The sequence below is a fragment of the Hetaerina americana genome, unplaced genomic scaffold (genome assembly GCF_022747635.1).
Source record: "Hetaerina americana unplaced genomic scaffold, ioHetAmer1.1.p SCAF_14, whole genome shotgun sequence".
Classification (NCBI taxonomy): domain Eukaryota; kingdom Metazoa; phylum Arthropoda; class Insecta; order Odonata; family Calopterygidae; genus Hetaerina; species Hetaerina americana.
Window position 1 is genome coordinate 13,165,971 of NW_027286514.1, and position 13,706 is coordinate 13,179,676.

Below are 13,706 nucleotides of genomic sequence, written 5' to 3' on the forward strand. Positions count from 1 at the left end.
GAAGAGAACATTTTCATCTTAGATAACTTGGTAGTTCATGCCACCATCTTGTCTTATTAATTTTCGCGGAGCTTGCATCACATCATCTAGGCCCTATGCGCACCAAAATATTGTCTCACGAACCATGGCTTGTCAATCTACTTGTGAATGAGTAAAAAAGGGTTTCTTTGGATGAGGACAAAGTAAATGCAATTATAAAATATATTCTGTAACTGTTATTAAACTCTTGCTGATGATATGAGAGATTAAATATGCAATCAAATTTCACATAATAATGTGTTAGTGTTCAGAAGCAATGCAGTAATCATAATAGTAGTAGTAGTAGTATTTAGGGGAGGCGACCATTTGTGATCATTTGTGCCATTAGGGATGGACAGGAAAGGATGAAGGGTGGAGAGAATCCCAGCATCGGCATTAGCCTACTCTTTACGAAGGGCGCCAAGGGGTCTGCAGCTTAACGTATTATCAGATGGATGATATACTCACTGTCAGTGCCCCCCCACTAAGCACCTCAAATAGGGATCGAGATACCACTGAAAAATATTCTACGTCACTGGGATTTGAACCCAGGCCCTCTGGGTAGGAAGAGAGAGCGATAGCCACCGCACCATCTAGATCCCCGTAGTAATCATATGATGTTAAATGAATTGAGGATGTGTCTGGTGACCAATGCTCAAGCTAATTCTTGTAGTTTAAAATAATATATTTGCTTACTTAGTAACTGAAGTGGTTAGTCGGTGACAGGAATATCCCTCTTCAGATCAAATAATGTGTTAACTATTAATGGATACTGTTAGCTCATATAATGTATTATAGAGCCATATGAGAGTGTTGCAGTATTGTTACTACATATTAGACAATGTGTGAATGTGAAATGATAAATTGTCTTCTGTGAGTGGGAAATCGACCAATGATAAATACCATAAATAAATCTTTAAGCGGTATCTTTTTCCAATGTCTCCTGGTACAGTGTGCTGAGTTTTATGCTTTTGTCAATTAAAATGAGGAATGTGCGTTGGCATATTTTTTCAGTTGAAAATGAATTTACTGAGATGTGTAATAGTTTCAGAATATCTTTAATTGAAGCAGAGGTAGTAAGAGGATTCACCAAAGTAAATTTCTTTTACCCATGCACAGGGAAATCACTTCTTGAGTGTATGGGTATGTATTTTAAACTAAAGGATCAAGCTATGACTGGTAGTCGACCTTATCCAAGTGAACCACTGGAAGCAATTCTGAAGGAAACTCTTGGGGCCACATCTGTAATGGCTGATATTCGCCACCCAAAGTAAGTTTTGGGTTTGTGATTAAGTGTTGGTGTGTTTGTGATTAAGATGCCCCTTTAACCTTAATTAAATGAAATTTTACTATTTTTGTATTTTTGTGACTAAGAATTCATTTTGTAGTCCTAAATCATTACATAATTCTTTGCTTTATATTGTAATTAATTAAAATTAAATCCAAGTATCCATTCTTGGGAATGGAGTTATACACTGTTGCCCGGAGCCAAGAAATGTATGTATGCTGTGAAGAAACTTCATCAGAACAAAATAACCGAAGATGTTCCCCCTGAATCATTGCATTATGCAACTTCAAAATTGTGTTCTGTGCCAGGGGTTGTATAGCCAGGATGTTTCCTCTCCCCCTGACACCTGCCCACAAGATGTTATACAATGGATGGTACCTCAATTCTGTGGTCTCTTATTAATGCCTGTTTTCATGTCAAAATTTGAAAAATGCCTTAATTCTTCTTAAAGCATATTCTGTTCCAGCTCTCATCAGTTCTATCTTGTCCTTTCTCCCAACCCTATCTATTTCCTCTAACATATTTCCATTTCTGTTGTTTATTATTTTTCTTGGTTTCTTCTCATCCAATCACTTGTTTACCTTTCATTTTTCAAATCTGAAGAAGGGTCATGTAACATTTCCTTTTCAAGACATTTCTTCTTGTATGCGGTGTTTGCTGGGTGTCTTTCAAATGAAATGGCAGGTTTTGCAAATTCCATTATATTCAGTAAAAGTATCATACCCAATGACAGAGTTCAATGACTTAGTCCACAAATAAAGAGAATAGTGTGTAAATAAATTTATGCTGTGTTTTCTCATTAATCTTGAGATAATCTTGGATTATTATATATATTATTATATATAATATATATTATATATAATTAATATAATATAAATAATATATATATATTATATATATATTATTATAATCTTGATTATCTCACTTGAGATAATCTTGGTTTAAATTACATGCATCACATTTGATGTACATTTCAGGCTGATGATTACCACAGTGCTGGGAGACCGGAAACCAGCAGAGTTGTATATGTTTCGCAATTATGATTCCCCTGCCAGTGTAATGGGTGGAAGTGATTCTGCAAGTAAGAAATTCAAATCATCATGTAATCATTTATCTGAAGCCATGGCAGGCCCCGAAAAGCAACTGCTCTGGAAGGTAGCTCGAGCAACTGGTGCTGCGCCATCATATTTCAAGTTAGTATTCTCTCAATAGTGTCATAGAATTGCCTATTATTTGGGATATTAGAAAAGTAATGGTAAATACTTTGAGGGGTAGTAAATTTCCAAATTATAAGCTTTTCCCTGGGTAACATGCTCAAAATTCCTTCATTATGGAGTATTAGCTTGACAAAAATTGAACCAAAAACATTTGTTTGTAGCCAATAAAATGCTCAATTGATTCCATAAAAATTAAGATTAAAAGTTAGAATATTTTTTACAAAAGTTGTTTTTTATACAAAAAACAACTTTTGAGGTAGATTTTCATCGTTAATAAAGTAAGTCAGAACACACATTCATTGACTGGAAAAGTTGACACGTCCAACCTAAATGCAAGTTTTATGCAAATTCTGTTGTTCTTAGGATGCTGCGCAATATATCTTCCACATTTTCAGTTATTTAATCTATTTGTCGTTGAAATGAAGTGTTGCTTAGGGGAATAATTTTTATTTTATCATATGGTGGCTGATGCGGTACATTACTCGGGACTTAACTTACTGTGGGGATCGAGATGGTGCGGGGGCTAACGTACTGCCCTCCCACCCAGAGGACCCGGGTTCAAATCCCAGCGGTGTTGAATATTTTTCAGAGGTATTTCGATCCCTACTTCAGGTGCTTTATGGAGGGCACTTTGAGTGAGTACGCCATCTGTCGGATGGGACGTTAAGCTGCGGACCCCTTGGCGCCTTTTGTAAAGAGTAGGCTAATGCCGACGCCGGGTTTCTCTCCACCCTTCATCCTTTCCTGTCCATACCCTATGGCGCAAATGACCTCAGCTGTCGGTCGCCTCCCCTAAAATACTACTACTTAACTTACTGCCAGTAAGATGAGTTCTTCACCAACTGTATGTGGCTTTCCAGATTTGGCAATTAATAATGAAATATTTTATGGTGAATGCCATCCATGAGTGATATATTTTGAAGCATTACACAACATACTTGAAAGTTTTATGCAATTTTGCACTCTGTTACGAAGTGACTGGAAAAATGTTGAAGTCTCTTCTGTCTTTTGAGGATGCGCCTACCGAAAGTGGTCAATTAGTCTGGAAGGTTTCACCGCCACATTTGATAACATCCTTTCGCATAGTAAGCGCATGGTCTGTGTGTATAATGGGCATAGTGTTTATAAGGGGCTCTATAAATCCGTACTTGATAATTCACATTATTCTGTCTGCATTTCTTCTTTGAAGAGTCATTTCCTGCCATTCTGTTTCTACATTAAAGCTTTAAATATTGAAGATTCAATCTTTAAGGGGTTGCTTTTCAAATTAAAATTACTAATAATCATATGGAAAACATCAAAACAAAATATTTGTGTGCTTGTGGCATAATTTCAAGCGTATGAATGTATTTTTTCTGCATACCTGGTATAAAACAGGATTTATGTACACTTTGTTTTGTTCTTGAATGTTAGTAGATTCACTTAGGGTAAACTGAAAATACTAATACAGTTTATTTATTTTCTATAAAAGTGGTACATTTCATATACCAAGGCAATACATTTCCAATATCAAATCAATACATAATCAAAGGTCCAACTACCTGGACTACCACGTCGCCATAATAAGTGATCCATTAAATGATTATATTTATTTAATACAATAATAACACAAGTGTGCAGTTTCTATGGAAAGTAATATGCATGATTTATGTCCGTGAATTTTTATTTATTAAGGTATTGTTGTCATATTAATTATTCATTTGTTACATTATAGCAATTAATGTGAAATTTATGATTACTTGATTGTATAAACGTATGAAACATGGTGAAAAATATTTGCATGCTTCTTGTTTTGAACCAATTACAATTTAGGGACCAAAACGATGTTTGGGTTAATAAATATGCATTGTATGTGGGGAAACATTAAAAAGAAGAGTGTAGAGTTGAGATTCCTCAGTATATTTCTGCATGCAATCATTAATGGAATTAATTAATCTAGCTGTAGCAACACATTCAATATATATTATGATTTTCTCAATTTGAATGTATATGATTTATGCATTTTTAGTTGTGCAATATTTCTTCATTTTTTATTTATGAATTTGCAAAAGAAAAAAATCATTTTGTGTTTTGCTCATTATTCCATTGTATTGTAATTGTAATTTGTGGGTTAATTTATGCTGAGGAGAAAATTTTAATTTGTTGACGTGAAATCATTAAATGTAGTTTTATGTAGTTCCAGATCTAGTTGTAGATTTTAAGTTTCTATACCTATTTTTTTAGGCAATTTGGCTGTTTCATAGATGGAGGATTAATATCAAATAACCCAACATTAGACACACTGACGGAAATCCATCGAAGAAATGTTGCTTTAAATGCCACAGAGCGGAATAGTGAAATATTCAAGCCATTAACTGTTGTTTCACTTGGGACAGGAATTCCACCAACAGCTTTTGTAAGTGTAACCATTATTATTAGAATTAGTATAACGTAATAAACAAATAAAAAGGACCTTCACTTATATTTTTACATATCAATGGCAATGATACCTTCCTTGAACAAAGAAGAAAGATTTTCTCAGAGTGAAGGTGAAAAGAAGTCAATTTACGATGGAGTGGGTTGCAGGGAGGAAGGTGGAGTAATGTCTTAGTAGTGGCTATTGATTGTCAGTGTGGTGGTAAAACCCAGGTGATTAAGAAGTCATTTATAGCCAAATACTCTATGTAAATTCTCTGGTTCTCATCTCAATGTAGTCTGCTGATTTTGAGAGAGCATTTATTGCAGTGATTGTGAAGCAGTTGTAATAGGATTGATAATGGGAAGTGGTAAGTTTAGGACTGGAATCATTGAGAAATGCAGGAGATTTTTTGGAGTATCAGTGATTGGCGATGTGAATGGAAAGGGCCTATATCATGCAAAAAGAGGGACAGAAGTTAAGAGAGAAGGTATACAAGGGCTGTTATTTACATCTTGAGCCTTGACAACACTAAGTGCTTAAGGCACCATCTGGCATTTCCATCTGAAAGTTTGACCCGTTCAATGCTAAATTTCTTCAGAACATTTTGTAGTTTGATCATAAATTGTGTTGTTTGCAGTGGCTCGAAAATTCTGTCTCAGCAAAAAATGGGGTCAACTCTTGAACACTTTCGTGCAATGATTTGTACAAATTTCAGCATGGATTATCAAGATAGGAGTGTATCAATCAACTTACTTCCCTTTTTGGCGATGAAGCCCCATCCTTTGCCACTGTGAAATGCTGGTATAACGAATTCCATCATGGCTGCCATTCACTCAGCGACGAAAGTCGTGACGGTCATCGAAAATCAGTTGTTGTGCCAGAAAACATTGATGCTGTGCAAGAACTAGTAAAGGAAGACTGTCATATGACTTATTGTGAGATTGAGGCATCCTTGGGGATTAGTATGATGAGCATCAATAAGATATTGCATGAACATTTAGCTGTAAAAAGAATTTGTTCGCATTGGACTATGCATAATTTGAAAAAAGATGCTTCTGTCAGTTGTGCAAAGAAATGCTCTGCATATGAGTCTGAAACAAAACAGAGATTCACTGTATGGATCTTCCAAGACGAGCCAAATCAGACATAAGTGGTCACCTGTTTCTTTGGACTAACTGGACAAGTGGCAACTATAGTGTTTGAGCAAAGTAGAACCGTCAATCCTGAATGGTACACAAGCATTTGTTTGCCAGAAGTGCTTGGTGAATTACGAAAAAAGAAGCGACAACAAAGGATTATTCTTCATCATGGCAATGCAAGCTCCCATAGATTGGCTGAAACAGCTACCTATTTGACTGGCCAAAACGTACTGGCCAAAAAATACAGCCCTAATTTAGCAACAAATGACTTTTTTTCATTCCCATTTATCAAGAAAAAATTGCATTGCCACTGTTTTTCGGTGCCTGAAGTAGCCGTTGATGCATTCAAAAACCATGTTTTGGAGGTACCTCAATTGGAGTGGAAAAAGTGTTATGAAAATTGGTTCGCATAACACAGATAAAGGATAGGTATAGGTGGTTTAAAAATGGCCTCACATCTGATGACTGTGACCCTACCCTCATTCTGGCCAACCTTGGCTAACAACAACACCGGAAAACATCAAGCTTGTACGACATACAATTGAAGGTCATTGTGGATTGACTGTTTGTGAACTAGAAAATGATTTAGGAATATCGAAAACTACTGTATGGGAAATTTTAAATAAGAATTTGGGAATGACTCATGTGTTTGCATAATTCATTCTGAAATTGTTCACTACCGAGCAGAAAGACTAGTCTGAAATCGCTCTGGACAACTTAGAAATGGTCATTGATAATGAAAATGTCCTTAAGAAGGCTATTACTGATGATGAATCATAGGTTTATGGTTACGATCCTGAAACTAAACAATCTTCACAAGTGGAAGCATCCAGATGAGCCACGGCCCAAAAAAAGCACGTCTAAGTTGGAGCCATGTCAAGTCAATGCTTATTTTTTTTAATTGTGCAGGTGTTGTGCACTGCAAATTTACTCAAAGAGGTCAGGCTATCAACAAAGAATATTACGTTGAAGTTCTGAAAAGATTGTGCGATGCTGTGAGAAGAAAATGACCGCAGCTCTGGTCAAGTGGTGAACAGCTTCTTAGCCACGAAAACGTGCCAGCACATTCATCGAACCTTGTGCAGTAATTTTTGGTGAAACACAAGATTGTACAGCTTCACCAGCCTCCGTAAAGTCCCGACATAGCTCCCTGCGACTTTTGGATGCTCCTAAAATTGAGAATGGTGCTCAAAGGAAAGCAGTTTGACAACATCGAGACAAGTCAAAATAATGCAACCCACGAGCCATTCCAAAAGGCCATACCAAAATTGTGTTTGAGGGCTGCTTTGAGATTTGGAAGCACCGCTGGGAGCATGTGGTTCAATCAAATGGGGACTAGTTCGAAGGATGCCATGGACCGGATGATGAAGAATAGCACCAATGTAGAGACATGAACGCAGGTCGGATGGATTTCAAATGCACCTCGTACACGCACTGTGCATAGAAAAGATCATAAACAGCCTGAGAAGACTGTTTTGGCAGTGACAGAAGAAGCTGAAGTTTTGGCAGAAGGGGGTGCAGTAAGGAAAGTGGGAGATATTTAATGAAATGGTTGAGACCTGGAAGTTAAAAGGGCTGGAGGGGCCAGTTATATGCCGACATAAGTGACCTTACTCCCATGTTGGTAGCCTAATTGGGGAGAGATTCTAGGACGGAAAGATAGAAGCAGCAATAAAAAGGTTAGTCATGGGAAGCAAAATGCACAAGAATAGAGAGGGTGGTCATGGATACAGATTTATTTGGTAGGTGGTGATTATTTATGTTGAGGGTGAGTGAAGATGTACATTCTCAAATATAGAAGAAGGGACCGAGGCTGCAAATGAGGGCGTAGATGAAATTTTTTGGGAGACTTGTCATGTGTGGGAGAGTAGCAAAGAGGTGGCATGAGAGGCTGCTGAAGTCGAAGATGACTGTCCTAACTATTAGGCTCTAGATGTGTTTCCCATAAAGCCCACCAATATGAATTTACATTCAGCAATTTTTGTGATGATTGGGAGGCTAATAAATTCAGTTCTTTTTGGCATTTCATCTCATATTTTGCAAATTTTTTATGTGTCAAGCATGATTTTGCAAATTCCACATGTGTTTGGAGTATACTAATAGAAGAAATTAGTGCCTCATATATTTATCATTAATTTGATATCCAGCGATCCAGATATCCTTGAGTAATATAAAAGTTTTTTTTTTATTTCTCTCATTATGAAATGTGTAATCATTCCTAATCATGTGTATTTCATGGAAAAATCACTTTAAAAATGTTCTCCCCCTCCCAAACTCTGAAATGCCTTTTCTGCCCCTGTTTTAAGTTATATAGTGATGTATTCGGTTAATCATCATTTTGAAATGAGGAATTCTTTCTTCAATTTGAACCTACCCTGATTTCTCATCTAAATTGCCATGTGGGATTGTGAATCATGTGGTCAAAAAAACTTTTCCTTTGACACTTAAAAGATTCCTATTATTAATATAGATATTTGTTCCCACAGGTTAGAGAAATGGATATTTTTAGGCCTGGGAGTTTATTAGATTCAACTAAGTTGCTTGCTGGAATATCTGTCCTTGGGAATCTTCTGATAGATCAAGTAAGTTGATTGTATGATAAAACTTGAACATTCTTATCTGTGTTTGGCATCACTAAAAGCTGAATTTTTGTGTGGTATTGATTTTGAATGTTGTTGCTTATTGAAATTTTATTCCAGTCTTACGCAGAGCATGATATCCTATGCCTATCCTTCTCATACATTCATTCCTATCTCATTAATATGGTCGCGGAGACTAAGAGCTAAATATACCTATTTTTCATGTTGAATGCATAACATACATTTTTTAGAGAATGATCTAAACATGCTCTTGAGTCATTAATATGAAGCTGTGAGTTACGATCAAGGTTTAATTGCTCCTTATGACTCTTGAGTCAATTCACTTGAACCACTGATATAATCATAAAATTTTTTATTCAGTACATACAATTAAGCTCCAAATTTCTGTTTTAAATTTCAAGAACATTGAAGAGTTGTACTAATAGTAGTAGTAATAATACTAAGCTCAAAGATATCTGTATGAACACACTCATTGCTAGTTCCTACATCACTAAATAAAATGCTCAGTTGCTTTACAATAAAGCTATGCTTTTTCTGCCTCAGAATTATAAATAAAATGATATAACCTAAATGTTATGGAGAAAAGTGCAGCGAGCCATGTAGTTACATATGATGGTAATTTGTAAAGTTCTTGGAATGCAATAGAAATAAACAACACCGATCAGGGAAACTTTTTTTAGTTTTCAATTTAGTCTCCATGTACACTAATGAACTTGGTCCAGCAATGTCCCAATGTCTTGATCCCATCTCAAAAATTAGATTCTATTAGGCCTTCTAAATACTTGTCTACTTCAGCTGTTAGTTCTTTGTCAGATAAGAATCCTTATCCATCAAGGAAAATTTTGAGCTTAGAGAATGGATGGAGTATGATGGAGCCAAATAAGGCAGGTGTGTCTAGAATTTGTATCTTAGTTCTCGTATTTTTCCATGGCAACTACACTTGTGTGTGGGCCTGCATTGTCTCTTGATGAAAGAAGATTGTCTTGCAATTGACCAGCGGGAAGGTAATCTATTGGCGGAATCCCTTTCGCGTCCTAGAAAATTGAAGGATCACCTTTCCAGCTGACCATTTTGCCTATACTTTCTTTGGTGTTTGTGAATCAACATGTTTCCACTGCTTCAATTGTGGTTTTGTACCAGGGGTATAGTAATGGACCCAAGTTTCATCTGTGGTCTCAAACCATTGCAGAAAATCTTGTTGGTTGCTCTTAAAATGGGATAAACATTGTTTGGAAATTTCCATTCTCATGTGTTTGTAATCCTGTTTCAAGAGTCCTGGCATCCATCTTGTAAATCATTTTCACATATCCAATTCCACTGTTAAAATGTGATATGCCCGTTCAGATGAAATCCTTAATCTTAAGTGATTTGTTGCATTTTCAGTTGGTGATCCTCCATGACCATTTTATACCTTTTTGCAATAATTTCTGAGGTAGTGGCAAATTTTGGCCGACCACTACATGAATCCATCTATGCTGTCCTGACCAAACTTAAGCTCGTTTGTCCCCTTTCCCCTTGGCAACAGTTGAATATAAAGGAGCAGAGTCTTCCGAAGTGTTCTGGAAGTCAGCATGAATTTTCTTTGCTTTCAAAGCTTTCTTTACAAAGTATTTAATCACTGCTTGAATCTAATTTTTTCCATCTCCACAAATCACTACGCCAGAACTACAAAAGAGAGGCGCCCGCTTCACAGATCTCTTCCCAGAGCACTGATGCATTACATGTTCACTCATTAAAGTTTACCTATTGCTACATGGGAAGCTTGTTGCGCTAGCACTGAAATCTGTTGGTGATTCTGAGAACCTCAAATTACCTTCTGATTTAGTAAACATCCGAAAATCATAATACTTGAGAAGTCCCGCTGATAACTAACTTTTTATGCATCTATTGCTAGGACTCATTAATTTGTGGCAACTGTTACTGTAATGTTTTGTAAATAATTCAAGTGACTCTTAAAAATGCCATCAAATTTGTCAGCAATTAATCCTAGAATAGAGAGCATCATAAATTTTGGGACTTTCCCAATATGTTGCATTTATATCAAACAAATGTTAAAATTTTCTCTTTGATGATGATTTTATTTCATTATTATAATACTGTCGTTAAACTGCAGTCTGAAATTTATTTGAAATCATTGCTCAATGAACACTCACAAAAACCAACTGTGTGAAAGTTAAAGAATACCTAATTCATCATTCTCTTGAAATATATGAAAACTACACTTATGTAAGATAAAATAATTTGATTTCTTTTATTAAATATTTATAACATTTGTATTAATGTACTGTGATTAAAATTAGTATAGTTTTGATTAGTAATATATGATGGACAATAAGTATATTTAAACAAATATTTAACTTAAAAAACAAATATTGCCCTTCCCAAGTGGTTATATTGGTGATAAGTGAAGGCTGAAGAGTGAAACCAAAGAGTCCCTACATGACAGGTGACCCTTATATAGGACAATCAATGGCCAGAAGAAAGCATATTGAAACCCTTATAGTTAGTTTCCATTAGCTGGAGAAACGTTTTCATGCTTATTTGGTCGGAGTGAAACATGTCATACTTCTCCTGTCTAAAACTAAAGAAATAGTTTTGTACTTGATAACATTCATGGAAACAATTCCCAGATTTCCTGTTTCTTTTATATAGGGGTTCATTAGCAAAAGCATATCAAGAGCTGATGCTGTTTTAAGACCCACCATAAACTATATTATTTCATTTTTATCTCCTGAAGGTTCAACCCTCAGTGCATCATTATCAAAACTATTTAAAAGAAATATTACACACTTCCGTATATTTTCTTGATAATTTCTGGTGCCTTAGCATGTTGCAGTTGGCCAAATTTTGTGCAAAACTTATTTAATATTGTTTTGTTTAACTCTCACATATGTTTAAATATGGGAACAAGTCTTAAGTTACACAATATGGTATGATAAATATGCCACGACCAATATTATTTTATTCTTTTTACCCACTATGTTTTTTATATCCCTAGTATGTGTAATAATCCATTTTTCAGCTTTGAAAAATTGCATTTATATAGAGAATTATAATTACTAGATCTGTCACAAAAGTAGTAGGACCGAGTAATTTAAAAATAATTTATTGCCAGGATTGATACATTCAAAAGTCTTTAAAGTAGCACCCTTGTATGTCCACACACTGCTGCTAGTGGGTTTTCCACACCTCGTAGGCCTTCTGGAATGCGGTGCCCGGAATGCTACTGAGATCCCTCGTCATGTCCTGTTGTAACACTTCCACCGAGCCGTGGTAACATCCATTGAGCACGGATTTGAGGCAGGGGAAGAGGAAGAAGCCTGGTGGAAAATTGTCTTAAAAAAATTTGGATCCTAACTCACGTGGTCGAGAAGCTATTGGCAGATCCATTTACGAGTTTCCTTTTGTCCATCAAAGAGCACTCACAGCACCAACTTTGCAGACACCTTTCTCATACCCATGTTTTTGGTCACAAGTCAATGTACATCACTTCTAGGGATGCCAAGTTCATTAGAAACCGTGAGAACACTTAATTTGCAATCCCTGCCCAACAAAGCCTTCACTCCTGCCAGGATTTCATCACTTTTTAAGGTCAAAAGGCATCCTGGAAGTTCGGCGTCTTCAAAATCTTCTCTACCCTCCCGAAACAACTTATGCCACTCTAAAACTCCCAGTCTACCCATGGCATTGTCACCATAAGCTGCCTTGAAAATGTCATGAGTCTCTTTTCCAGTTTTATCTAGTTACATGCCAAATTTGGTGGGGTCGTGGTATTTCAATAACTTCATGATTGAGTATAATGAGGTCCCATTTTAGAGGTTTTGCAAACAAATGATCCGCACTTTGCAAAGGTCGGGAGGCAACTACCTCCAGTCTCCAGCATTTCATGAGACTCTCCTCGGTCAAACCCTGCCAGAAAAACTGCCACCGGTCAGTGTATCTGGGAAAAAATAAGGCTTACTACTCTTTGACAGATCTTGTATGTTCAGAAGGAATTTTTGTGTGGAGAATGTTTGTTTGGCAATGCACCATATATTTTTCATTGAATGTTATCATCAGATCTAAACATTTTTCTTTATAATTGCTAGGCAACAGCCTGTGACTCTCATGTTGTGGATCGAGCACGTGCATGGTGTTCAACAATGGGAGTAAATTATTACAGATTCTCCCCACCTCTTTCATCTGATATTCTAATGAATGAAACTAAAGATGATATACTAGTCCACATGCTGTGGGAGACGAAAGTGTACATGCGTCACCAGATATTTGATGTCCAGCAGTTATCCAAAAGATTGCTACATCAACCCACACATTCACACATGGCAACAGATTGATGAAAAGAGTTTTGTTAGTAGCAAATTTATTTAACAAATGTAATTAATATTTTTATCTATTTATTGTTTTGGTTATTTTTAAAATTTGTTCAGTAGCTTGGTGTGTATTGTATATATTGAAAAATTATACTGGGAGGAATCAGTTGTTTGCAGTTCAGTGCAATAATCTGTAATTTACATTCTAGTATTTATGAGGTGCCAGTGGTTGATCGGGCAAGTAACTGTCAATCAGTTGTGTTAAAATGTGATTTTCATTACCTGTAATCTTTGTTGATTATATCAGTATTCTCTTGTTAAATATTGAATCTTATAGGAATGTTAAGATTACGGCCTCATTTATAAATTTTTTTATTGTTGTTATAAAATTATTTCTAAATGGAATGTTTTATAGAAATATTGCTCCAGTTGTAATTCCTGAAGACCAGCTTTTGGCAAACAGATCACACATGGTGTGTAGATAATTCTAATCAAATAAATCTCTTGAAAGTATTTGTTTTATAATTCATTTGAAAAGTAATATTTAAATGTTGTATGAATATGGTTGAAAATGTAACCCTTTAAAATTTTAATCGTGAAAATGATTCATATCTTTTATGATCATTTTGACAGGTTTTTAAGAATCATGAAGCTTCATTAAATGAAGAACACAATGTATGTTTCCACTGTTCTTTATTTTGGTACTACAAGTTTCAATGCTTAGGCATCGTCATCA

General features: G+C 35.8%; 1 protein-coding gene across 2 annotated transcripts in view; it reads left to right on the forward strand.

Moving 5' to 3' along the window:
- LOC139686354 (85/88 kDa calcium-independent phospholipase A2-like) overlaps positions 1 to 13,483 on the forward strand; it is a 39,365-nt gene extending 25,882 nt beyond the window's left edge. For both annotated transcript variants that reach the window (XM_071583536.1, XM_071583537.1), the window contains exons 10-14: positions 1,138 to 1,288; positions 2,284 to 2,499; positions 4,747 to 4,918; positions 8,547 to 8,642; positions 12,749 to 13,483. In XM_071583536.1, the coding sequence (XP_071439637.1) occupies positions 1,138 to 1,288; positions 2,284 to 2,499; positions 4,747 to 4,918; positions 8,547 to 8,642; positions 12,749 to 12,994 (881 nt within the window). In that variant the 3' untranslated portion in view covers positions 12,995 to 13,483. The remainder of the gene's footprint in view (positions 1 to 1,137; positions 1,289 to 2,283; positions 2,500 to 4,746; positions 4,919 to 8,546; positions 8,643 to 12,748) is intronic.
- Positions 13,484 to 13,706: the final 223 nt, after the last annotated feature.